The sequence below is a fragment of the Solanum tuberosum genome, unplaced genomic scaffold, assembly GCF_000226075.1.
Source record: "Solanum tuberosum cultivar DM 1-3 516 R44 unplaced genomic scaffold, SolTub_3.0 scf00215, whole genome shotgun sequence".
Lineage (NCBI taxonomy): Eukaryota > Viridiplantae > Streptophyta > Magnoliopsida > Solanales > Solanaceae > Solanum > Solanum tuberosum.
This window is the reverse complement of record NW_006239140.1, coordinates 728,827-756,156: the sequence shown is the minus strand read 5'-3', so window position 1 is coordinate 756,156 and position 27,330 is coordinate 728,827. Positions and strand designations below refer to the sequence as shown.

The following is a 27,330-nucleotide window of genomic DNA, read 5'->3' as shown; positions in this document are numbered from 1 at the left end:
TTTACTATAGCGTTAGTATGTTATAATTTTCAATTTCCCCCAGAAAATACAGTTATGAACAAATTGCACATCACAAAGGGGCGATTTGAAAGCTTGTTATAGTCGCTAGTCACGACTCACCAGACATGTTATAGCAAATAGAACTCTGCAAGTCACAAGTAATCTCCTAAAACATTCTACATCAAGGTTTAATAACAGATGAAGTGTACCACGACAGAAACAAATACATACACATAACGATGGGAGTATTGCAGTCCAGGAAACTACACTAAACTACCAGAGAATCGAAGTTTACTATTATTACAATAATAAAATTGAATCTAAAAGTCAGTAAACATGCAACAGGAAATGTCCTAAGGGTGATGCGGATGATGCATCAACAGCTAATAGGCGCAGGTGATTGATGCTGCTGTGAATGAACCAACCCTGGTTGGTTAATATTGTTATTTTCCATAGCTAAATCAGTTCCTTCCGTTTCTTTCTCCTCTTTTGGCCTATCTTCACTATCATTGCTGTGGGCATCCTTAGATACCCCGTCAACAGCATGTTCTGCTTGGTTGGCACTTCCTCCAATGGTGACATTGGTCCCTTCTGCAGCGAGTTCTTCTGGTTTGTTTTGAGACACCAGCTTTTCCTCAGATACTTGTTTTTCCTCAATATCTGCATTTTCTGACTTGTTCTGTTTACCAACATCAGCACTGTGAACTTCCTCAGATTCAGGCTCTGGCTTGTCCCCAGAGGGTAGTTCAGCACCTTTTAAGCACTCATCCTCTTCCGTAGCTTCCACCTCTTTCTTCTTCTTGTCCTCCATTTCAGCTTCTGCATGTTCCGACTTGTCCTGATTGCCGTCATCAGCACTGTGAAATTCCTCAGATTCAGAATCTGGCTTCTCCGCAGGGGGAAGTTTAGCATCCTCTATGCGCTCATCTTCTACCACAGCTTCCACCTCTTTCTTCCCCTCGTCCTCCATTTCACCTTCTGCTTCTCCAGCTTTCTTCCCCAAGTTTTCATTTTCTTCTTTGGAAGATTCCATCCCTTTAGTTTCTGAACTTTCCTTCTCAGCTTTTGCAGCATCCTTTTCCTTGCTAACTTTCTTTGTACCAGATGATGTCCGGCGTTTTTTCTTTGGTGATTCAAGTAGTGAAGGTGGTCTCTTTGCCTTGACCTTCTCACTGATCCTTGCTGATCTCCTTGGAGTCTCACCAGTACTCCAATCAAATTCTGCAATAGCAGGGTTTCCAGGATGTGCTTTGAGATACTGCTCCAACTGTTTGCGGTTTTTGACCTCCTCTCCTGTTGGAGTGATAAATACAACCTCACTCTTCTTTGGTGTACCCCCTTGCTTTGGCGTGAACTGCAAAGTGACAGAGGTAAAATATACGTCAGGTGTACATGTAAGCTACACAACAGCACATTTTGAATTCCCTTAAATAGGCCTACTCCTATGTCTCCCAAGAATGTCTAGAGTACACTACATAACGTACGTAGTCCAACTATCCATCTTCAGCACAGGTATAAACTACTCTCTCTACCTTTCACATGTAAGGTTAAGGTCATTTGCTGATTTCTTGATGAATAGGAAGAGTTGCATTAATAGTGATAGACTTCACAGTTCTTAAATATAAGGCTAGACTCCCCTATCATGATTCTAAAGATGGACCATCTAAGCTGTCAGGAAAAATGTTAAAGACCGCAACCAAAATATGAACAGGAACATAGGCTCTCTCTTTTCATCTTTTGAGGTTTAAAGACAAGGAATTCCAAGGGGTGACAAATAGAAGGATCGAGTTTTATGGTTATGACCCAACACACTAATACCCCGGTCAATATTGGTTGGTTCAGGGTGTAGCCTAGCTGTTAATGAAGTGATTGAGAGCCATGAAGGGTAAGGTTCAAATCACAGCGGAGGCAAAAACATTAGGTGATTCTTTCCATTCATCTAGCCTTGATGGATAGAGTTACCTAATATTTATTGTTGGTGGAAATTGACAGATATCCTAAAATTAGTCAAGGTGCACAAAAGCTGGCCCGGACACCACGGCCTCTATTCGTCAGTTTATCTTTTATCTTCCAAGTAATTATCTTAGCCCAAAGTAGAAGGTTGACAATCAACCTGTTCAGATCGCGCTCTTTTAGCTCATTTCATCCCAACCTTTGATTAGCCAATACAGTATAACTAATTATACTGCATCAGTAAGTTAACTAAGACTTAAAGAGGCAAATTTACTGAGAGATGCAAAGCTAATTGATGATGCTGCACTTAGTAACAGTGAAACTCCCTCAAAAAACCCAATTTTTCCACCAAGAAACTAAAAAAAAACTACTTTTATCAACCAGAAACATGATTATGCTTCCTACTACATGAATTTTGTGAACCAAAAGACAAAATAATTAAGCTGACCAACACCTATAAAAGTTCAAGCTACCATAGAACATGAATTAAGGTAACCAAAGAGCAAAAAATTACAGGAACATGATGGCTACAAGCAAAATTGAGAAAGAAAATTATTGAGTACCAATTTTTTCCATGAAGGAGGTGCAGCAAGCTCCACCGACACAATTTCATCATCATGACTCCCCTTCTCCATAGGACTTGCCATCCTTAAAATTGACCCAAAAAAAAACAAAATTCCAACTTTGTTTCAAGTAAAATTCAGAAAGAAATTAAGACAGAATTTCAACTAAAAGTTTGTGATGAGCATGTATGAAGTTGCAGTAAAGAGGTTGTGTTTTTGCTTTAGATAAAACTTGGCTGATAGCAACCGCCACGCCGTGAAACAGATAGACCACACGTGCCACGTAGCCAACTTTCAAGGACAAACGAGCCTTATCAGTTAACACATCCAATCCAAACCGACAATTTTCTCCTATGCTCTTTCTAAGTCATAATACATAAATATGATTCTCAACTTAGTTTTAACGGACAATTATGTCCTTCAATTTTGAGTGTACACAAGTAAGTCCTTAAATTTGTATAAAATTGAACAAGTAGACACATCTGTCCAAATGACATAATACATGTAGGATGCCACGTAAGACACAAATTTTTCATATTGGGTGTCATGTAGGACGAATGTGTTTATTTGTTCAATTTATACAAGTTTAAGTGTCTATTTGTGCACACCCAAAGTTAAAGGTCATAGTTGTCAGCTGACGTCAAGTTAAGGGTTATATTTATGTATTGCCTCTTTCTAATCCTCCTCTATCTCATTTTCTCATTTTACCTGACACTTAATTTAACATGATATTTAAGGAAAATAAATATATAATATTTTAATTTAATATAAATTTTAGATATTTTTGTGATAATAATTATTACATTCAAGATAAAAATATATTTTATAGTAAGTTAATTTTAATTATAATAAAATGATATATTTTTGAAATTGACTAAGAAAATCAAGTGTCACATAAATTACGTGACATCCTTTTCTTTTTAATTCGCCTTTAAAAAAATGTCATTTTACTATAATTAGAAATAATTTAACTTTAAAATTCTATTTTTAAGAATTTTTACCTTTGATAAAATGATTATCAGTCAGATAAATATCTAACAATTGTTTTAAATCTTAAATTTCAAAATCTTTCTTTTTTTCTAAATTTGTACCTAGTCAAAGGATGTGAAGTAAATAAGACAGAGAGTAATATATTTTTTTAATAACCACACAAATCTTATGCAATATTCAAGTTCAAGATCATAATAAGGCTATATTATAATGATAAAAATATCATGCCACACAATCTTCTTCGAAATACAAATGATTTGATTTATTTTATAATTAAAAATTTCTAAATATCTTAATCCTAGATGTGCCAAATGGCATATTCGAAGGTGAAGATTCGTTAGTTTAAAGTTGTTTCCACTAAATATCTTTAAAACATATTTTAAAAATCCTTTATAGAAGGTCCTAGAAGTGATGTGGACACTTATGATGCTGTCTATTATTTCCCATCCTCGACAAAGAGCGTGCCGTTCACGCAAGATTTTCAGTCGTTAGATTTGAGGTGGTGCAATGCACGCTCTATGGAGAACCATTTCGTACGGCCTGCGGGGGAACATCAAACATGGGACCCGTGGTTAATGGATATGGTTTCGGATATTGGTTCCCCCAATTATGCGCTATTAATCGAATTGGAATATGAATTTTACGTCCGGATACTCTGACTTTATCATATTTTAAATTTTTGGACATGACATATGAATATAATTTTATGATTTAGGTTCGTTTGGTACGGAGGATACCTCCTTCGTTTCATTTTATTGATTTGTTACGGTATTTATAAAATAAATATTAGAATTTATCGTCTAAAATAATTATGTAGTTGAAAATCATTTTATTAAGAATTTAAATGAATATTTTAAAGTTAAATTATTTTTAATTATAATAAGGTGACTGAGCCAGAATTATCAGCAAGGGGTTCAAAAACTGAAGAAATAGACACATGAAGTAACCGAAGGAGATTCGACATCTACTATATATACCTAAAAAATTATTTTAACTATATAAAAATAATATAATTTTCCGCTGAATGGGGTTCGGATGAACCCCTAATGATAATGTGGCTCCACCACTGCATATGGGTTGTGGTTTAGATCTTAACAAAGATTTTCTTATTGGTTCTTTAAGTATGCGTTTATGTATACAATTTTATATGATAAATTATGATTTTAAATATAGTTTCATATTTAAATTCTCCAAAGCATGATTTGAGATCTTAAACTTGTTATTTTTTTTATAAAATTATATATATATGAAAATTTGTAATTGTAAAATATTTTTTTTATAAAATGAACATGAAAATATACGATTAATCAATGTGACGGCCTAGGATATTTTGATATCCTATTTATGGATTACGGTATTATAGTTCATTCATTTGATACGATTCTATAAGAATTGGAGAAATTTCAATGTATATCTTGTGAAGGTTTTATGAGTATGAGAAAAAATAATTAAGAAATCCAAATTGCAAATCTAAATAAAATTCAACTACATATTTATTCGATCTCGTGCATTATTGCCTTTCGAATTGTGATTTTTTTAAACTTAAAGTGTTCATTTAATTTGACGAGTGACTAGTTTTTAAGTATCTTTCGAAAACAACTTCTCCATCTTCACGAGGTAGGAATCCGTGCATACTATAATTCCACTTAGCTCTTTTACTTCAATTCCTCCTCAGTCTCTTCAGCATCCCACAGGAACCTAGCATATGATGCCACTACATAACTGCGCAACAATAAAAATCCATGTATTATAATTAAAAGAAAGTATGCTCTCAATAAATATTGAATTTCAATCACTTAATTCCTTAAGATTAATGATTTACTCTTTCAGTTTCAATTTATGTGACATTTTTTATTTTTCGAGAGTCAAAACAGTTTAAATTTGACCAGAAATTTACATGTGGAATTTTCTATTTTTTTGAAATGAAATTTATAAATTTGTAAACTACGTAAAAAGTATTATAAATCACAATAATCAGTAATTCAAAATAATTAAAAGATATATGATAAATTTACGATCACAGATAAACTTATTTGAATCTCGAAATCCGAAAAGTGTCACGTAAATTGAAACAGAGTAATTATTTTTAAAAAGGTTTATACCAATCATGAGGGTCAAATTTAACAGCTTGATCAAAATAAGCATTGGCACGAGATGCATCTTAAACTTAAAGTGTTCATTTAATTTTTTTAAACTTAAAGTGTTCATTTAATTTTATTGATTTGTTACGGTATTTTTATAAAATAAATATTAGAATTTATCGTTTAAAATAATTATGTAGTTGAAAATCATTTTATTAAGAATTTAAATGAATATTTTAAAGTTAAATTATTTTTAATTATAATAAGGTGACAGTTTGATTGGGATAGACTAAAAAGGAATTTTTTTTTGATATATATAGCGTATAAACAAGTTTGAGAGTTCATATGGGTAGTGACGGAGACAGAATTATCAGTAAGGGGTTCAAAAATTGAAGAAATAGACACACGAAGTAGCCGAAGGAGATTCGACATCTACTATATATACCTAAAAAATTATTTTAACTATACAAAAATAATATAATTTTCCGCTGAAGGGGGTTCGGACGAACCCCTAATGATAATGTGGCTCCGCCACTGCATATGGGGTGTGGTTTAGATCTTAACAAAGATTTTCTTATTGGTTCTTTTAAGTATGCGTTTATGTATACAATTTTATATGATAAATTATGATTTTAAATATAGTTTCATATTTAAATTCTCCAAAGCATGATTTGAGATTTTAAACTTGTTATTTTTTTTATAAAATTATATATATTTGAAAATTTGTAAAATATTTTTTTAATAAAATGAACATGAAAATATATGATTAATCAATGTGATGGCCTAGGATATTTTGATATCCTATTTATGGATTATGGTATTATAGTTCATTCATTTGATACGATTCTATAAGAATTGGAGAAATTTCAATGTATATCTTGTGAAGGTTTTGTGACTATGAGAAAAAATAATTAAGAAATCCAAATTGCATATCTAAATAAAATTCAACTACATATTTATTTGATTTCATATCACATATCTAGACGGACAAAAAAATAATAACCAGCAGAAAAAGAAGAAAATAAAAAGACAATCTGGAGTAGGACTTAATTGTCACAATTGGCTCAGAAACAGTCATCGGTCAGGCCCATATTTTGCCAGTTTATTTAAGGATGAATTTCCACTTTCTAGAGCCCAATAAAGGATTGCATACACTCCCTCTTTTCCATTTATGTGAAAAAATTTAGATTATGAGAGTTCAAACTTTTAATTTGATCATAATTTCGAAAAATAAATTTCACATGTTTTAAAAAGTCCAATTAAAAGTAACCAAAAACCATTATGATCGAATTCATCCACTATGATTCGAATAATGATAATTTTTTTAATATTCATTCGACCTCGTGCATTATTGCCTTTCGAATTGTGATTTTTTTAAACTTAAAGTGTTCATTTAATTTGACGAGTGACTAGTTTTTAAGTATCTTTCGAAAACAACTTCTCCATCTTCACGAGGTAGGAATCCGTGCATACTATAATTCCACTTAGCTCTTTTACTTCAATTCCTCCTCAGTCTCTTCAGCATCCCACAGGAACCTAGCATATGATGCCACTACATAACTGCGCAACAATAAAAATCCATGTATTATAATTAAAAGAAAGTATGCTCTCAATAAATATTGAATTTCAATCACTTAATTCTTTAAGATTAATGATTTACTACCTCTGTTTCAATTTATGTGACATTTTTTTTTTTTCGAGAGTCAAAACAGTTTAAATTTGATCGGAAATATGCACGTGGAATTTTTATTTTTTTTGAAATGAAATTTATATATTTATAAACTATGTAAAAAGTATTATAAGTCACAATAATCGACAATTCAAAATAATTTACAATCAAAGATAAACTTGTTTGAATCTCGAAATCCAAAAAGTGTCACGTAAATTGAAACGGACTAATTATTTTTTAAAAAGGTTTATACCAATCATGAGGGTCAAATTTAACAGCTTGATCAAAATAAGCATTGGCACGAGATGCATCTTTTTGAGTTAACCATATTAGATCTGCATAAAGTGACAACACATTCCCATCCCTTGGATTTACCACTACAGCTCTTCCACAATATTCCTCTGCTTTTACTAAATCCCCCTTAACCTGTTTTTTCAAAAACATAATCTCCATATTAATTACACTTATTTTGATAAAAACAAATCATATTTCAATATGATTGTTTGACTTATCATGAAATTTTTAAAAGTAAAGAAAATCTTAAATTAAACACATATAAAATGTATTAGCTTTTTTTAAAATTTATGATCTTAAAATTTAGGAGTATTTACCAAAAAGGAAAGAGTGCATCTTTTTAAATTGATCAAAAAGAGAAATTAGACAAACAAACTGGACTAGAGAGAACAATATTAATATTCTTTTTGTTTATTTTTATTTGTCTATTATATTAAAATATCCATTTTTACTTGTAAAGTTAGGAATTCAAGAAATATTACTACTTTATACCTATTTTACTCTTATTATTAAGTACAGTACTTTTTACTATCAATTTTTGTGGCATTTTTATTTTTAGCGCCTGTCTCAAAAAGAATCTAACACTTCCATTATTAGAAATAATTTAAGTATTTAACGTTGACTTTGTGCACGCTAAGTAAAAAATTGTCACGTAAAGACAAAAAGAGCAATAATTAAGGATAATATAGTAAAATTACTACTTTATCCATTGTCTCTGAACATGTAATCATAGACGGGAAGGAAATACTACCTCCGTCCACTTTTAATTGTCATGTTTTTTTTTAGAGTCAAACGATAAGAATTTTAACTAACATTTTACGATGTATTTTACATCATATTGATATGCAAAAAATTGCAATTTATAGTGTTTTTCGAATAGTTTTTGAATATCTAAATTTTGTTTAAAATATCAAATTAGTGTAATCTGATTTAACTTTGAAAATTAATCAAATTGACTTTTGAAAAAAGCAACATGACAATTAAAATTGGACAGAGAAAGCAGTAGTTATGAAAGATATAATGTTAATTCATACCTCTTTCAAAAACCTTGCGTAGTTTGCAAGTAAAAGTGCATTTCTCGGGTAAGTTTTGATCATTTTCTTGTAATACGCTTCTGTATTTTCATTCCCATGCCAACCATTTGAATCATCAGAACCTGAACCTGAACCCGAACCAGAATCATCTCCACCACCGCCACCACCGGTCCACCGGCCACCGTTGTACACTTTACCTCCGCCTCCGTCTTCCGGTGCAGCGCAATAATCCTCCGTCGTCTTAACTTCATCATTATAAGTTGATGATGATAATTCTATGTTGGAATAAGAATTCCTTATGTTTATTTTGTTCATGTGATTATTATTTTTCTTATGATCAGGGCCGTCCATTTCTCGCATATTGCAATAACAGTAATTTTCATCATAATTAAGCTGAATGGACGTTGATAATGGGGTCCTAACGTTGGATATCCATGAATTAAGTATGCAACTCGATGATGATGAGCTTCTTAATAACATTGTATATTAGGAGAGAGATAAATTTGGTGTCCTGATGAATATCTTAGTTACATCCACTATTTTATAGCGGAGAACGTTACTACTTTCTTCGTAATCTTTTGACTTGACACATAATTTAAGAAAGTAAAAAAGACTTCTGAATTTTATGCTCATAAACTAAAGATATGTCAAATACACATATCACGTGGAAAGTTATAACTGAAAAGTTAACAAAAAAAAAGAAAGATATATTTTTTTGAAACAGACTAAAAAAGAAATTGAAAAGAAGAAGGTATTTTCTTCGATTCAATTTGACTTGACATTGAATTTAACGCAATAGAGAAAGAAAACTCGATAATGAGCTTCTTAATAACGTGATCTGCTTAGAGATGGAACAAAATCAGGTGAGCTTCCCTGCCCATAGAATTAGGAGAATGATACATTTAATTAAATTGGTGTCTCTCTTTGAAAAAAACATCTAAGATTTTATAGAGGAAAAAATCACTCCCTCCCTTCCTTTTTGGTAATTGTTCATTTTAGATTTTGCATATTTTTAAGAAATAAAAATTAACACGATCATTCGAGTATTATATTCATATTAATTGATGTAGTTAAAAATTGTGAAAAATAATTTTGAAAAATAGATAATTAATACTGAGTATAAAAACATTATTTATATATATAGTTATACCAAAATTGATGAAGATAAAATAATAATATATTTTTTAATATAATGAACAAATAAAACCAGTACTTCAGTAATTAAGGACCGTTGAAAAGAAATAATGTGGCCAAACACATATACAACCCTTCTAACTTGCCCTCATTTTTCATTTTGGCACTCCAAGTTAGGCTTGTTCCATTTTAACCCTTAAACTCCATTTTTTATGTATCATTTTAACATGAAATACTATTTTTATGATTTCTTTATTTTTATATATATTCTTCAATTGCAACTTCTTATTTTAAATTGACATGTGTCAGTTAATTTTAGTTAAAAATTTTTTAACAAAAACTAATTATTTTTAAAAAATAATAATTTCTTTTTAAGAGTTTTATGTATTTTTATGTGAAAAATAACCGATGAAATTGTGTTGGTTTTCTTTCTTAAAAATCACCGACAATCTAACAAATTAAAGTCAGTTGAGTTTTAACATTTTTTAGTAGTGTTATTAGCAATGAACAAGAGTCTTTTTTACTCGCATTGAAGATGAGTTTTTTTATTCGTATTGATTTATATTAAAAATAAAAAGTGACTATTTGCGTTAAATTTAGATAGCCTAGATGATAAGAAATAATAAATAAGTAGTGTTATTTAATTTAATTGAATGTTTAAGAAAGAAAATCAAAGAACTTTCGTCAATTTACTTTCATGCAAAAATACAAAGAAATCTCAAAAAATAATATTATTATTTGAAAAATTTTATGTTCGTTCGCGAATGTTTAATTTTTTTACGAAAATTAACAGACACACACATATTTTTTTAAAATAAAAAATTGCAATTGAAGAACATAAATAAATAAAAAATCATAAAAATTGGTATTAGTGTTTAAATGGTACAGAAAAAATGGAGTTTAAGGGTTGAAATGGAACAAGGCTAAGTTGGAGTGTCAAAATGAAAAATAAGGGCAAGTTTGAGGGATTGTGTATGTGTTTGGCCAAATAATGTGGAACCATATAATTGCTTCATGTGACGAACATATCACAGTATAATTGATTTTATTTAAGCACGGGCGCACGAATTTATCACAGTATAAGTGATTTTATTTATATAAATATTTTATTTTAACCAAATATTTATAGAAATATTACTGTATAAGTGAATTTATTTTTATACAAGAATAAATAAGAGCCCGTTTGGATTGACTTAAAAGTTGGTCAAACCTACTTTTAAGTCAGTTTTTTACTTTTGGAAGTGTTTGACAAATATAAAAAGTAACTTAAAACAAGTTAAAAATGACTTAAAATAAGTTACGAAGTGTTTGACAAGGTAAAAATGACTTAAAATAAGTCAGAAATCAAAAGTAGGTCTCCCCGTACTTTTTTTTTTTATTTAAAAATCATTTCAATTTGACCTTTTATTTTTGACTTAAAGCTACTTTTTTTAAGTCAATCCAAACGGGCTCTAAGTACTGTAGTGCCCATTATTGATTTGATAAGTTAAACGTTATCTTTGCATCCGGAGATTTGACGCTCACGATTTAAAATTTATAAGTTTGTATCCGTTGCTTTGCTTCTCATTTTCCTTACAAATATACTTTTAAATTTATAGTATTTTATTAAATAAATTAGTCATTTCGACGACAACAACAAAAAAAGTAAAGCTTATCAACACTTCTTTATTTAATAGACAATTGTTTTTTTTAGTTTCAACACTTATATTCTATCCAAATATGTATCTGTTTATTTATAAAATTAATTTTAATACTTAAAACATATTCCGTCCGTTCAATTTATGTGACATTATAATTCATATTCAAAGAATAAGTTGACTAATAGTTGAAACTAATTAAATTAGTTTCGATCACCTCAATATTTTAAAATTTAAATTTAAATATATATTTTTATTCAAATGGGAAACACACCCATGTTGGATGTTGCTTTTGTGATACCATAGATGTTAATTATTCTTATATCAATATAATGAAAAATATATATTTTAAAATATTATGAATTCTAAAATTTCAAAACATGCTACATAAATTAAAATAAAAAGAAGGTCGACTATTTACAATCAACTAATCTAAATATATACTTCCTTTATTTCAATTTTTGTGGCACTTTTTATTTTTCGATAATCAAACGGTTTAAGTTTGACCGAGAATTTACGCACGGAATCTTCAATTTTTTTTTAGATGAAATTTATATATTTGTAAACTACATAAAAAGTACTATAAGTCACACTAATTGATAATTTAAAATATTTAAAAGATATATGAAAAACTTACAGAGGTCGTTCTCGGCTTGTTTTACTTGTTAAATTACATCCAATGTTATTCCGACACCATTCATGAACCTCGTGGGTTTTGCTTTGGACATTTCGACGGCCCAAAAATTGAGGGACGGCCCATAATCATTTTGGCATCGCTTTCTCAACAAAGTGACGATGAGCAACGTTAGATTGAGACATAAATTTAATTTAATCAACAAAGTTATATTGCTTGAGACATTATATTATATAATTTTTTGTTGGACAAGGCCATTTCACCTTTTTATTTATGTTAGATTTCTCTGAATTAGTTATTTTCTTTCGCCATATTTGATTGATTAATATCTCAAAAAATAAGTTACTCAAGGTTCAAAAGTCGCAAATAATGAACTTACTCATCTATGTTTTTCCACTTAATAAACGCCATTTTTTTTCGTATAGGGGAGAATTTGGATATCTTGATGCACTCACACATCACATCACACTATCAACATTAAATTAAAGTCATATGAGTTTTTTTTTTAATCTTATTATCGCATGAATTTTATGAAAAAAATTTAAAAGTCTTCTAGTATATTTTGACTTTAGGCTATCATTTCTATTGAGTCATCCTGAGAGTAATAAAGGATTTTTAGTTGATAAATATAATCTAAATATTCACATATATTGTACTTTAAATGCAATGACGACACGAACACAAAAGTACAAGAGGTCCCTCTTCCAGGCTGAATACTAACATCGATTTTTTTTTTGGCACAATCTATTCTGCGTTCCATATTGATTTGTCCCCTGGATTGCACTTATTCTTCTTTCAAAAAGGGCCAAAACATGTAATAGTTTTAATTGACAACAGCGATGGAATATGTGTTAACTTAATTATCATACCGTTCTTGTGCCATTATCTTTACAACTCACACCATAAATTTCTGATTTCTCTGTGTATTCTATCAATATCCTTATTTGTCTAAACTTAACTCACATCAATCGATTGACCATGCTTCTTTGTCCGATTGGTCACATCATAATTATCTAGGTAAGTTCACTTCCATGATAAGATAACAAGCAATAATACGAGAGGTGAGAACAAGAACAACCACTCTTAACAGATGTCATGTCGTCACACATTTACATACTTTGATGACATAATGCTAAGGGTCTATAAAAAACAATCTCTCTACCGAAGAGGTAACTAACCAGTCTTGGTGGAAGGTGATTGCTTATCGATGAGATAACTACTACTTCAAAAGAGAGTTTCACAAATTTGGCTGGCTTAAATGTGGAAGAGCCCATGGTGTAAAAGATCGTTGAACGAGTTTTCATTATTTTCCCTTAATCAAGTTAATAGTGCTAGGATTTTGCCCTGATTTTCTTTCCTTATTTGAAGTTTATTTTTTTCCCTAAATAAAAGTTAAAGTATTACCATAAATGCTTGAACTTTTTCTGAAAGGAAAATATAATTTTCTTTTGATTTATTCTTTCCTTAAAGGAAATGTTTGGAGATCTATAAATTGAATATCCCTATTCTCATAATATAACGCAATAGTATCCACAATGTAGACATCTATAGAGTTTTGTTTATGGGGAGATTTATTCTCTCAACAATTTATAATATTTTTCTTTTATATTAGTTTTCATATAATAATATTATATTTTTAATATTAGTTTTTGTCGTCTGATTTATCAACCATATGATATGCAATTATAAGCTTCTGCATGACACCCTAATCACCCTTCATAACCCAACAAATAGAGCATCAGAAAGTAACATCTGCTGAAAGAACCAGACGAGAGTCATCAGTTTTTATAAACGTCAACAGGTTTCCTAGCACAATAGTTTGAATTTTACGTCCGGATACTCGGACTTTATCACACCCTCCCTTCCTTTTTGGTAATTGTCCATTTTAGATTTGGCATGTTCTTAAGTAATACTAACATGATCATTTTGTTATTATATTCATATTAATTGATGTATGGTTAAAAATTGTGAAAAATAATTTAGAAAATAGATCATTAATATTGAGTATAAAACATTATATATATACCGAAATTGATAAAGAAAAATAATAATATATTATTTAATCTATAATGAACAAATAAAATCAGTACTTTAGTAATTAAGGACCGTTGAGAAGAAACACTACTAAAAAACTGTCAAAAAACGACGGAAAGCGACGCCAATTGTCACACCGTCCGTCGCTTTTAAATAAAAAAATTATTTTTAAAATTATTTTACAAAAAGAAACGGACGGCATCTCTTAGTCCGTAGTTTTTTTTTTGCGGATTTTTGCGCCAAATATATATATAATCAATAATTAATTATTTTATATAGGTAGTGACGCAGTCTGTCGCTTTTTATTTAAAATAATTATTTATAGATTAAAAACTAACCACGCCGTCCGTCGCTTTTAATTAATTTTAATTGATTAATTATTTTTTAAAAGAGCGACGGACGACATCTCTAAGTCCGTCGCTCTTTGGTCAAAATGACTAGTTAAACATTTAAGAAAAGCGACGGACAACGTCTCTTAGTCCGTCACTTTTTGGTCAAATATTTTTAAAAAGCAACGGACAAAGAGACATTGTCCGTCGCTTTTTTAAAATTATGTTGAACCATAAAGCGGGTTTTCCCCCAATTTTCCCATCTCTCTAAAACCAAACTGTTGCGCTACAGCCGCCGCCATCCCACGCCGTCGTCGCCCTTATCTCCTTGAGCATTAGTCCCGTCGGTGCCGCCACCCGTCGTTCCCACTGCCTCTTTTCCTTAGCTTGTTAAGGTTAGGGTTTAATTTTAGTTTTTTTCAATTCTAGTAATATTTGATTTGTTATGAATTACTCCCTCCGTTTCAAAAAGATTGATCTGGTTTGACTTGGCACAAAGTTTAAGAAATTAAAGAAGACTTTTGAATCTTGTGGTCTTAAATTAAAGTTATGTCAAATGTACAAAATTGCCTTAATCTTGTGGTCATAAACATGTCACGTGGAAAGCAAAAAGTAAAAAGTAAAATGTTACCAAAAAAGGAAAGAGGTCATTTTTTTGATACTGACTAAAAAGGAAAGGAGGTCATTCTTTGTGTAACGGAGGGAGTAGTATATTGTTTTAGTTTGATGAATTGTGTTATTCAATTGTTAATTTGTATATTTGATTATTGTTAGTTAGGGAGAGAATTGAGGATTTTTTAGTTTAGAGTTTTCTTCTAAATTGGCATTTTTTTTAAAATATGATTGTGAATTCAGTATAGAAGTTAGAGCTAACAAATATTTAGGGGTCGTTTGGTGTGAAATAGTCCTGTGATTAAATTATAGTGTCACTTAATTTGTTGTTTGGTTGGCAAGTCCGGGATAACTTATCCCGAAATTAATAATTAGTACCGGAATAAGTTATCCCTTCCCATGGGTGGTATAGTAATCTCGGGATAACTTATCCCGGGATAAAATGACTAAATGACAAAAATGTCCCTTTAAACACTTTTTATACATTACTTTTCACATCCATGAAGGGTATTTTTGTAAACTTATCTGTTATTCTTAAAAAAATTTATTTTGAATACAACAAACCAAACGCTCGATAAAAAATAATCTTAGCATGACTTATCCCATCATAACTAATCTCATCATAACTTATCCCATCATAACTTATCTCATCATAACTTGAATTCAAACCAAACGACTCCTTAGAAGTTAGAAGTTATAAAGTTAGAAGTTAGATTAGTTGCATTTTCCAACTTTGAAATTCTTGAATTTAGTATGTTTGATGGTTGAAGTTAGCAAAACATTGAATTTTATATGAAAGTTAGATTACTTTGAAGTTAGAAAAATATTGGATAGTATATGAACGTTGAAATTAGATTAGTTGAATTTTCCAACTTAATTAGAAGTTCTTGAATTTAGTAAGTTTGAAAGTTGAAGTTAGAAAAATTGGGGATTTTAAAATATGATTGTAAATTAAGTATTAGAAGTTAGAACTAACAAATAATTAGAAGCTAGAAGTTAGAGATTAGTTGAATTTTTCAATTTGCCATTGTATTTGTGCTTATATGTATTATATTGTAGTTGAAAATTGGGTTACTTGAATTATATTCTTGAACTTGGAAATTCTTGAATTTAGAAATTCTAGAAATTAGATATGAACTAGAATTTTTGTAGGATTTTAGAACTTTAATTAGGTCGTGAGCTTTAGAAATCTTGAATTATTGTAGGATTATAGAACTTTAGAAATCTTGAATTATTGTGGGATTTTAAAACTTTAAGTTGTGAATTTTAGAAATCTTGAATTATTGTAGGATTTTAAACTTTAGGATTTGAACTTTAGAAATCTTGAATTATTGTAGGAATTTAGAACTTCAGGTTGTGAACTTTAGAAATCTTGAATTATTGTAGGATTTTAGAACTTAAAGGTGTGAACTTTAGAGAACTTGAATTTTTGTAGAATTTTAGAACTTCACAAGGTTGTGAACGTTAGGAATCTTGAATTATTGTAGGATTTTAAACTTTAGGATTTGAACTTTAGAAATCTTGAATTATTGTAGGATTTTAAACTTTAGGATTTGAACTTTAGAAATCTTGAATTATTGTAGGATTTTAAACTTTAGGATTTGAACTTTAGAAAATTATAGAGAACTTGAATTTTGTAGGATTTTAAAACTTTAAATTGTGAACTTTATAGAACTTGAATTTTCGTAGGATTTTAGAACTTTAGAGAACTTGAATTTTTGTAGGGTTTTAGAACTTTAGAAATCTTGAATTATTGTAGTATTTTAAAACTTCAGGTTGTGAACTTTAGAAATCTTGAATTATTGTAGGATTTTAAAACTTTAGGTTGTGAACTTTAGTAATCTTGAATTATTGTAGGATTTTAAGCTTTAGGTTGTGAACTTTAGAAATTTTGAATTATAGTAGGATTTTATAACTTTATAAGATTGTAAACATTAAAAATCTTGAATTATTGTAGGCTTTTAGAACTTTAGGTTGTGAAACGTTTGAAATCTTGAATTATTGTTGCATTTTAGAACTTTAAATTATGAATTTTAGAAAACTTGAGTTTTTGTAGGATTTTAGAACTTTAAGTTGTGAACACTGAAATTGACCATTTGAAAACAAAACAATGGCCAATAAAAAGAATTATCCTTTGAAGTTGATTTTAATGAGCATAAAACCAAGTGAAGAGTCTAATTACTGCTTTTTGTTTCACTTTATAGAGAACTTGATTTTTTGTAGGAACTTTAGGTTGTGAGAATTATTGTAGAATTTTAGAACTTTAAGTTGTGAATTTTAGAGAATTTGAATTTTTGTAGAATTTTAAACTTTAGGTTGTGAACTTTGAAAATCTTGATTTATAGAATTTATGAATTAATTATTAGGTTGAACTTTAAAAATCTTGATAAAATATAGTCTTTATGAACTAGTTGTAATTTTGAAACGATTTTTTTGTAATTTTAAAATGAATTTTGAAAGACTTTATAAGTCTTTAAATTGTGATTTAGATATTTTTGAATGTTAATTTAAGTTTGTTGTTTTATATTTCGTATAGCTTCTTTAAAATGTTTTGTGTTTGATTGGGGCTGAATTGAATTGCTTTTACAGGTGGGCAGCAGAAACTGACAACTTTTGTTGTCAAAAAAATTGCAGAAAAAGCGACGGACAAGGTAGTTATTTCCGTCGCTTTTTTGGATTTTATTTTTTTAAAAACCCAGAAAAGCGACGGAGAGGGTCCTTTAGTCCGTCGTTTTTTAAATTTTATTTTTTAAAAAACCCATAAAAGCGACGGACAGGGTCCTTTAGTTCGTCGCTTTTCTGGATTTTTCAAATTTTATTTATAAAAATGCGACGGACGGCGTCTCATTGTCCGGCCAAAAAAGTGACGAACGGCGTCTCATTGTCCGTCGCTTTTCAAGATTCTAAAAAAAAAAAAAGTTAAAAATTTATTAAAGCAATGGACTTCGTCTCTTTTTTATTTTTATTTTTAAAAAAAAACGACGGATGGCGTCGCATTCTTCAAAAAAAAATTAATTTAAAAAAAAACAAAAGTGACGCAGTCCGTCGCTTTTGAAAAATCATCGAGCCAAAAAGCGACGAGATTGACTGTGTCGCTTTTGGCCAAAAAAGCAACGTAATCCGTCGTTTTTTTCCGTCTCTTTTTAACATCTTTTTAGTAGTGAAATAATGTGGAACGATGTAATTGCTACATGTGACGAAAATAATAATATAATATAATGAACAAATAAAACCAGGACCGTTGAGAAGAAATAATGAGAACGATGTAATTGCTGCATGTGACGAAAATAATAATATAATATAATGAACAAATAAAACCAGTACTCTAGTAATTAAGGACCGTTGAGAAGAAATTATGGGAACGATTTAATTGCTGCATGTGACAAAAATAATACTGTAATATATTTTTTAATATAACGAACAAATAAAACCAATACTTCAGTAATTATGAAGCGTTGAGAAGAAATAATGTGGAACGATGTAATTGCTGCATGTGACAAAATAATAATATATTTTTTAATATAATAAACAAATAAAATCAGTACTTCAATAATTATTAACAGTTGAGAAGAGATAATGTGGAACCATATAATTGATTCATGCGACGAACATATCACAGTATAAGTGATTTTATTTATATAAATATTTTTTAACCAAATATTTATAGAAATATTACTGTATAAGTGACTTTATTTTTATACAATAATAAATAAGTACTGTAGTGCCCATTATTGATTTGATAAGTAAAACGTTATCTTTGCATCCGGAGATTTGACGCTCACGATTTAAAATTTATAAATTTGTATCCGTTGCTTTGCTTCTCATTTTCCTTACAAATACACTTTTAAATTTATAGTATTTTATATTTATTAAATAAATTAGTCATTTCGACGACAACAAAAAAAGTGTAGCTTATCAACACTTCTTTATTTAATAGAAAATTGTTTTCTTTTTTAGTGTCAACATTTATATTCTATCCAAATATGTATATGTTTATTTATAAAATTAATTTTAATACTTAAAACTTATTCCGTCCATTCAATTTATGTGACATTTTAATTCATATTCATAGAATAAGTTGACTAATAGTTGAAACTAATTATATTAGCTTCGATCACCTCAATATTTTAAAATTACAATTTAATTTTTTTTTTTTATTCAAATGGGAAACACACCCATGTTGGATGTTGCTTCGTGATACCATAAATGCTAATTATTCTTATATCAATGGAAAAAAAAAACATTTCAAAATATTATGAATTTTAAAATGTGCTACATAAATTAAAATAAAAAGAAGGTCAACTATTTACAATCAACTAATCTAAATATATACTTCCTTTCTCCCAACCCAATTTGTGTGATACTTTTCATTTTTTAATAGTCAAACAACTTAAGTTTGATCGAGAATTTGCGCATGAAATCTTCAAAAAAAAATTGAGATGAAATTTATATATTTGTAAACTACATAAAAAGTATCAGAAGTCACAATAATTGATAATTTAAAATGTTTAAAAAATATATGAAAAACTTACAGTAATCAAAGATAGATTTGTTTGAATCTCAAAATTCGAAAAGTGTCACATAAAATGAGACGGAGGGAGTACTAATCAGCTGTTGAGAGGTCGCTCTCTGCTTGTTTTACTTGTTAAATTATATCCAATGTTATTCCGACACCATTCAAGAACCTCGTGGGTTTTGCTTTAGACATTTCAACGGCCCAAAAATTGGGGGACGGCCCATAATCATTTTGGCAACGTTACATTGAGCATAAATTTAATTTAATCAACAAAGTTATATTGCTTGAGACATTATATTATATAATTTTTTGTTGGACAAGGCCATTTCACCTTTTTATTTATGTTAGATTTCTCTGAATTAGTTATTTCCTTTTGCCATGTTTGATTGATTAATATCTCAAAAAACAAGTTACTTAGGGTTCAAAAGTCACGAATAATGGACTTACTCATCTATGTTTTTCCACTTAATAAACGCCATTTTTTTTTCCATATAGGGGAGAATTTTGATATCTTGATGCACTTATACATCATATCACACTATCAACATTAAATTAAAGTCATATGGGTTTTTTTAAAATCTTATTATCGTATGAATTTTATGAAAAAAGTTTTAAAGTCTTCTCAATATATTTTGACTTCAGGCTATCATTTCCATTGAGTCATCCTGAGAGAAATAAAGGATTTTTAGTTGATAAATATAATCTAAATGTTCACATGTACTTTAAATGCAACGACGACACGAACACAAAAGTACAAAGGAAAAGAGGTCCCTCTTCCAGGTTGAATACTAACATCGAATTTTTTTGGCACAATCTATTCTGCGTTCCATATTGATTTGTCCCCTGGATTGCACTTATTCTTCTTTCAAAAAGGGCCAAAACATGTAATAGTTTTAATTGACAACAACGATGGAATATGTGTTAACTTAATTATCATACCGTTCTCGTGCCATTATCTTTACAACTCACCATAAATTTCTGATTTCTCTGTGTATTCTATCAATATCCTTATTTGTCTAAACTTAACTCACATCAATCGATCGATCATGCTTCTTTGTCCGATTGGCCACATCATAATTATCTAGGTAAGTTCACTTCCATGATAAGATAACAAGAGGTGAGAACAAGAACAACCACTCTCGTAACAGAGGAAGAGGTAACTTTGATGACATCAATGCCAAGGGTCTATAAAAAACAATCTCTCTTCGGTGAAGGGGTAACTAACCCCTCTTGGTGGAAGGTGATTGTTTATCGATGAGATAACTACTGCTTCAAAAGAGAGTTTCACAAATTTGGTTGGCTTAAATGTGGAAGATCCCATTGTGTAAAAGATCGTTAAACGAGTTTTCATTATTTTCCCTTAATCAAGTTAATAGAGCATAAGAAAGTAACATCTGCTGAAAGAACCAGACGAGAGTCCTCAGTTTTTATAAACGTCAACAGGTTTCCTAGCACAATAGTTTGTTTAAATGTACAAAAGGTAGGTTACATATATATATATCTTTACAAAACACCCCATATATCCAGAAACCTCTTTGTCACAAAGCAAATCAAGTTTACATCATCCTAAAAGGCTACTACTCTCCCTTGACGATTCATCCGCAACCTTATAGCTTGCAACACATCTCAATCATACATTCCTTCCTGCTCCCAAACATCCACAAGAAAATCTACCATTTCCTGTTTGTTTTATATGATGAGCCGAAAACAGTTAAATAAAGCACATGTTTAGAACGGCTGGAAAGTTGAATAGAGCACAGTACGAGAAGCATTCAATACATTTTAAGCTTTTTTCAACAAGCAGACTTACAGCAAGTGGGATACGCTTGGGAAATGGCTTGTTGCTCCCCAGCAGACTATCATAAGTAGCATTCCAACTGCAAAAATAAAATTACTATCGAAGTATGATCCATCAATAGAAAACATTTAATTGAGCAGAGAACAAAATATCCTAGCGTGATTATTCCTCAAAAATTCATGCTGAACATCTGAATTCCATACCCATGCAAATCCCGGACAAGTATCATCCTCTCTGGCTTCTGCAGCCTTTCCTCTTTCAGTTGTTAATCTTAATGTAGGACCAACCTTAGGAAAGTATTTAGACATAATTTTGACCTTCCTATCTGTTAGGAATGCGTTGGAAGTCATTAATTTAAGTATTTAATTATATTTTTAGTTGTTTTATTTATTATTCTAGAATAGGGTTTAGTTTTAGAGTTTCATAAGGATTAGATTAAGTTATAGTTATTAGTTTGGAATAAGATTTAGGTCTCCTACTTTCATAAGAATTAGACTTCCTATTGATGTAATAAGACTCTTATTTAAAGGGGTTTTTGATGAATAAATCAGTAAGTCATAATTAAGCAAAAAGCAAGAGATCGGAGTTCTCTCTTCCATTGAACTCTAAGGTTTCTGTCTCCCTTTACAGAGCTGAAGAGATCGGAGTTCTCTCTTTCAATGAACACTAAGGTTTCAGCCTCCCTTTAACGAGCTGATTTATATATCGCCTTGTGAATCAATCCTTCCTAAAGATTCATAACACTATCCCAACACTAAATGGAAATCCTAAAACCATCACATAGAAATTGGTACTACAGAAGATGACTACAGTATTGTCTAGTTAACCAACTGATAATATATCGCCATGTCAAAGAGCCACACCTAAACTCCAAGGACTGTCATGCTTGTTGAAATGTGTGATCATCTTATCTAAAAACTTAAGCTGTTAGAGAGAGAACACTTATATTGTTTAATTATATTCTCAACACGCCCCCTCACACGCGGGCTAGATTCTTTTTTCAAGGGCCAAGCACGTGAAACTTCTTTTTGATATGGGTCGGGGTGAGATTTGATCTCCAGACCTCTGCCTGCTTTGATACCATGTGGAAGTATATGACCATCTCATCTAAAAGCTTAAGCTACTAGAGTGAGCACACTTTTATTATTTAATTATATTCTCAACAATGTTCACATTGGATATTTACCTTTAAGGAGTTCTATAGAGTTATGACTTTTAGAATTAGTTAACAGCAGGTTTCAATTAAACAAGATCACTGAACCAAAAGGTCTTCGATCCAACTAATAAACTGCTGAATATACTCCTTTGGTATCCCAACTTGCCAAATAAAAATCAAGCCTATCAGAAGTAGTTTCGACTCTTTTGTTTGAATCTAGTTTGTTGAAGAGAGAAGATGTAGTGAAATGTTGTACAGTTGCCATGCCAGAGCTCTAGAATGCTACATTTTATGATCAGAATTCACACACTCAAATACCTAGACAAAAACCCATGCCAAAAGAAATGCACCAAATCCAGTAACATATCTACTTCCAAATCAGGCCTCAAGCACCTTCCCCCAACCCAACCCAACCCAACCCAAATAAGTTTCAGCCTAGCATGATAACTGATTAATTTCTTCATTTTTAATCAAAGAATTAAAATTTAGGCCAAATTGAAAACAGATCATGCCTCGGTTAATGAGAACCTAAAACTTGAAATACTACATCATTTGTAGTCAAATTATAGTATGACAGTGTGGGGTTCTTGAATTATCAGATAGTTCGGTAAAAATTATAACATCTAACCTTAATTTGGGTTCAAGAAGCTGTTTTTGTTGCTTCTCAGGATTTTTACGTCCGACCCACTGCTGTCTGATTTGGTTCCAGCGAATAAATCCTGATAAGAAAGAACTAGCTGCATAAGTTAACTCATAGAAATATATTTTTTCAAAAACCTATTGGCTGATCAATCTTACTCTTAGGACCTTTTTACACAGACACAATGAGCAAGTTCACAAACTTCTAAAAAATCTCCGAGGGCCAAGGGGATTAGCAGGAACTATCTGGAACATCCAGATTCTCAAGAACTGGTATTTGAAAAAAATTTAAAAAATTACTGATATTTAATAACAAGTAACCACTACTTTATCAACAAAAAAAAAAGTACCCACAAGATTTACCAAATGCAGCAACTTTCTTGCCACATATTTGCTCGTCAGGTCTTATTTGTGTTGAAGACTACCATAAAACACTAGGGGCATTGTAGGGAACATTTCTAGAAGAATAATGACAGATATGATCCATGGCTAACCAGAGGTCTAACGCACCAAAAAAGATAAAGAGAGGCACCGGGGAACAAAGGAAAGAAAGAAATTTATTGCTGAAGCATGAGTACTGCTTTAGATGTCGAAAGTTCTCAATTGACAACTGAGATCTCTTATACTAGTGATGTTGAATAAAGAGTTTTCAATGAAAACATCGTGGTTCATCTAACAACCAGGATAACAAAAAAGGCATGGAATGATATTAAGTTATGAGCAAGAGAAGATCCAATACCTACCATGATTTACAAATTCAGAATGGTTGTTTGTATTTGCAGCGCCATGAGCATCGGGTGTCTGAGTAGATGTACTAATTGACGAGATGCTTCCTTGTGATTGAGCTGCACTGTAGTTGTCCATGTCACGCGTACTGGTTGTCCAAAAATCCGCCGACAGTTTAGCTTTATGTACTAAATGATCTAGATGTTTCTTCTCATTCAGAGGCTCATGAACTGAAGAAATTAATTTGATTTTACTAACGGACCCCAGACAACCACTGCACTGTTACAAATGGCATTTGTTCTGTAAGAATCAATTAGGATACATATACGTAAAAGAGACGTCTTCTAGTCAGAAAATTCAAAAATAATTTCCATGGCGCATAAACAACGGAAAGGATAAATGGCTATAGGGCAAGCAGGATATAACATTTCCACCTCATTAGGATCGACTCTTCCAGAGATCATCAAAACAGTATCGACCTCTTTCTTAATGAGGTTTAGAGGCTATACTACTACATATACATTTGGTTATTGCTTTAATAAGTTACAGACTTATGGAGCACATACGAATGGACAGATTGGGAATTTGGACTGTGTGATGACAAGGTCAGTGTAACACCAATTACTAGTAAACATTCTTCTGTCATTGAATGGACTAGATTTAAGCAAATAGCATCAAGATTAAAGTTTGATTACCTTTTGATGTAAATAACTTTGAGACCTACATTTTGAGGAAAGTAATTGTTTTAACTACTGTAAACTCCTTGACTAAATCTTCAGAGACAAGTGAACTACATTTTTGCATTTAAAAACATGTTAATAATTGTTCTAATACCAAATTATTGGTATTGAAGAACAGAGAAGAGAAGAATAAGAGAAAAGAGTATAGATGAGGAGAAGTTTTGGGAGAAAACTAGCAGATTGTATTATCATTTATCATGGTGCAATACAAGTGTTTGATTGAGCTCTTATACTACCTGCTACGTCCACATGAAGTATGCTGAAAATGAAATAACAGGAGAGAAGAAATTAAATTAGGAAAAGAAAATGCTAACTTAAGCTGACAAACTTTCCCCCGACAATTAGCTCTTACACACACTTTGAGCTAATTATTAGCTTAGCCACTAATTCCGTTTCAAGTTTTTCAAAAAGTATCAAAATTATATGAATAAAAAGTTATTCTGCATCCCTCAATTACCATCTTTTGGTCCACCATTATTCACAATTACTTCATAAAGAAATAAAAGAATCGAAAACCTAAAAGTTATAAAAACACATCATTTCTGGATTACAAATTTTTGGGAAAATTAGGTACTTCCCAGTCATTGATTCATTTCATTATTTCATTGATGGGCTTTCACAATGTAAGTCAGTGGAAGCAAACGGGCAATCGGCTGCCTAAAGGACCCCATTTGTGGTTGAAGGTTAAGTTTATTCTCCTTCCTTCAATATATCTCACTCCGCTATGCTAGAAAACTGAGCAGCTTCAGTTTATTACCAACCTCGAGTTCAACAACCATTGGGTAAAAACTAAAACTTACTCCTTTCCTTAAGCAATCCTATCCTTTTCTTGCTTTCTTCTTGTCTTGAGCTTTTATAGAACAGCTTTATATCATGGTTAGGATGAAGCGTTAGTAGATATAACAAGTGTGCCGGGCTTTCTTTGCTGCTTTCAGGGTATTTGGAAATATATTTAGAAGTCAAAAAAGAATAATTCCAACTCACTCATAACAACAACAAGCCTGGTCCTCAAGGCCATCACTATTCAAAGTAATAATTTCAATCAAGAACACCTTAACCCTAAACTAGTTGGGTTAACTATATAAATACTCTCTATCTATTTATATTGAAGCCCAATTCAGATGATTGTCATATACTCATAGATAAAAATTCTATATCCTTTCCTCAGGAACCATGTCTACTCAAACGCCTAACCAAAAAAAAACCCTAATTGAATAAACCAAAAATAAAATAAAAATTAAGCTATGATAGAGACCAAAAATACATTACCCCATGCATGCGATTGCGATGAATTGGATGAACCAAGCTGAAATAGATCCGATTAGAAACAATGCTGCCACTATAAACAACGAACAGACGAAAATAAAAAAATTCACAGGGCCTGCTATAAAAAAACACCAAAATGTATCAAATTCTTACACGAATCGCAGGGGAAATTTAAGGCAAAGAGATGAAATACCTTAAGATTGAGAGAGAGAAAGTCGGAGCAATCTCTCTCCGGGGAAAAACCTTCCAGAAAATTGGTCCGGTGCCGGAATGGTGAAATTCCCTTTCAATTAATCATTAGATGGTTATTTTATTCTCCTTATATCGTATTTATATACATGATCAGCATGGATGAACATTTTATTTTTGGGCTCACGTTGATTTCTTTTTAAAAACCGTCGGTAATGATTGATACGAGATATAAGGTGTAATAATCTTAAGATAAAATATAGGGTTATTTGATCTCAATTACTATATTTTATTCTAAGTTTGACTGGAAATATTGATAGTCCTTAAATTTATTTTATCATAACATCTCATATGTAACGAAATAATTTATTTCGAGATAATTAATTACGAAAATAACTTGTTCCAAATTAAACGACTCTAATAAATTTTAGGAGATTTACATAAGTTAGTTCATAAGAAAATCACCTAGCTATGCTATAAAGAAAATATTATTAATTTTTATAGTACTAAAAATGAAAAATACAAAATGTAACTATCCCCCCAACCCTCTCTATATATCTGTCTCTCTTATTCTTTGTATTTTTTTTCTCACATTCCTCTTTCTTTCTTTATAATTTTCATTAAAAATATTCTCTAAATATTTATATCTTCCAATTGTTTGGAATTCCATTCAAATGATGAATTATTTTCATAAAGACAAAACTATATTTGATCTTATAGTATTAATTAAATACAAATTTATCTAATAGACAAAAAGAGAGGGTGCTTCTTATCCTTTTTCATTTTCTTACTTTTCTAAAAATAGCGGTCCAGTTGGAGGAATCTGTGCCATTGTTGGGTTTGAACGGAAATTAATAATTCAAACCAAAAAAATTATTTACCTGTAACTGATTATTGATTTACCAATTTGATCATAGTTTTGATTTTGTTTTATATTGGGTTATCAATTTTTTAAAGTTTTGAGTTTTTCTCTTAGCGATTTAATTGATAATAATAAATTATATTATACCAGTTAATATATAGAGTCGTTGACTTAGGAATTAGTATCATGCTTTCATTTTTTAACAATCTCAAACTCTCGATTATTCTATAATGTGCTAGTATTTTCTTTTGCAAGATACAATCTTTTAACTCATGTGCATGGTTCATTTGGTTTATCACTTTTTTCTAAACTGATTTTCAATGATTTTTTATGTGCGAAATATTAAAGACTAAACATATAACTGAACCGATAATGATCAATAGACAATAAACCCAATAATTGGCACTACAACAAAAACACCTTTTAGCGGCAATAAATATACATATTAAACAAATAGTGTTAAAGTATTTAACG

At 30.5% G+C, this 27,330-nt stretch overlaps 3 protein-coding genes and 1 long non-coding RNA gene across 10 annotated transcripts; all 4 read right to left on the bottom strand.

Moving 5' to 3' along the window:
* Positions 1-152: 152 nt before the first annotated feature.
* Positions 153-2,860, bottom strand: LOC102597982 (methyl-CpG-binding domain-containing protein 11-like). The gene is made up of 2 exons (XM_006356156.1): positions 2,517-2,860; positions 153-1,354 (listed from the first exon to the last, which is right to left on the bottom strand). The coding sequence occupies exons 1-2, from the start codon at positions 2,598-2,600 to the stop codon at positions 377-379; spliced, it is 1,062 nt and encodes a 353-aa protein (XP_006356218.1). The 5' UTR covers positions 2,601-2,860; the 3' UTR covers positions 153-376.
* A 2,135-nt stretch (positions 2,861-4,995) lies between these two features.
* Positions 4,996-5,669, bottom strand: LOC107057690 (uncharacterized). Its single transcript, XR_001474533.1, has 2 exons — positions 5,609-5,669; positions 4,996-5,228 (listed from the first exon to the last, which is right to left on the bottom strand). It is a non-coding gene; the product is annotated as an uncharacterized lncRNA (long non-coding RNA).
* An 856-nt stretch (positions 5,670-6,525) lies between these two features.
* On the bottom strand, positions 6,526-9,591 carry LOC102597244 (uncharacterized). Of its 2 annotated transcripts, XM_015312732.1 has the most exons (4): positions 8,585-9,591; positions 7,607-7,682; positions 7,510-7,557; positions 6,526-7,147 (listed from the first exon to the last, which is right to left on the bottom strand). In XM_015312732.1, the coding sequence occupies exons 1-4, from the start codon at positions 9,062-9,064 to the stop codon at positions 7,140-7,142; spliced, it is 612 nt and encodes a 203-aa protein (XP_015168218.1). In that variant the 5' UTR covers positions 9,065-9,591; the 3' UTR covers positions 6,526-7,139. The 2 variants fall into 2 exon arrangements, with proteins under 2 accessions (XP_015168218.1, XP_006356215.1); XM_006356153.2 differs by having other exon boundaries at positions 7,510-7,682; positions 8,585-9,590.
* Positions 9,592-20,805: 11,214 nt separating this feature from the next.
* LOC102596461 (uncharacterized) lies at positions 20,806-26,141 on the bottom strand. 6 transcript variants are annotated; one of them, XM_006356151.2, is made up of 6 exons: positions 25,999-26,138; positions 25,809-25,923; positions 23,817-24,078; positions 23,063-23,153; positions 21,291-21,357; positions 20,806-21,160 (listed from the first exon to the last, which is right to left on the bottom strand). In XM_006356151.2, the coding sequence occupies exons 2-6, from the start codon at positions 25,815-25,817 to the stop codon at positions 21,107-21,109; spliced, it is 483 nt and encodes a 160-aa protein (XP_006356213.1). In that variant the 5' UTR covers positions 25,818-25,923; positions 25,999-26,138; the 3' UTR covers positions 20,806-21,106. The 6 variants fall into 6 exon arrangements, with proteins under 6 accessions (XP_006356213.1, XP_006356212.1, XP_006356214.1 ...); XM_006356150.2 differs by having other exon boundaries at positions 25,809-25,920; XM_006356152.2 differs by having other exon boundaries at positions 23,817-24,073; positions 25,809-25,920.
* Between the last annotated feature and the right edge of the window lie 1,189 nt (positions 26,142-27,330).

Excerpts from the sequence above, each read along its gene's own strand:
- LOC102597982 (XM_006356156.1), bottom strand. The coding sequence starts at position 2,600 with ATGGCAAGTCCTATGGAGAAGGGGAGTCATGATGATGAAATTGTGTCG. Across the intron at positions 1,355-2,516 it reads CTCCTTCATGGAAAAAATTG|TTCACGCCAAAGCAAGGGGG; the intron begins GTACTCAATAAT and ends GTCACTTTGCAG.
- LOC102597244 (XM_006356153.2), bottom strand. The coding sequence starts at position 9,064 with ATGTTATTAAGAAGCTCATCATCATCGAGTTGCATACTTAATTCATGG. Across the intron at positions 7,683-8,584 it reads ACGCAAGGTTTTTGAAAGAG|GTTAAGGGGGATTTAGTAAA; the intron begins GTATGAATTAAC and ends TTGAAAAAACAG. Across the intron at positions 7,148-7,509 it reads AAATTTGACCCTCATGATTG|TTATGTAGTGGCATCATATG; the intron begins GTATAAACCTTT and ends ATTGTTGCGCAG.
- LOC102596461 (XM_006356151.2), bottom strand. Across the intron at positions 23,154-23,816 it reads TTCTGAATTTGTAAATCATG|GATTTATTCGCTGGAACCAA; the intron begins GTAGGTATTGGA and ends CTTTCTTATCAG. Across the intron at positions 21,358-23,062 it reads CTTCTTGAACCCAAATTAAG|TTGGAATGCTACTTATGATA; the intron begins GTTAGATGTTAT and ends TTATTTTTGCAG.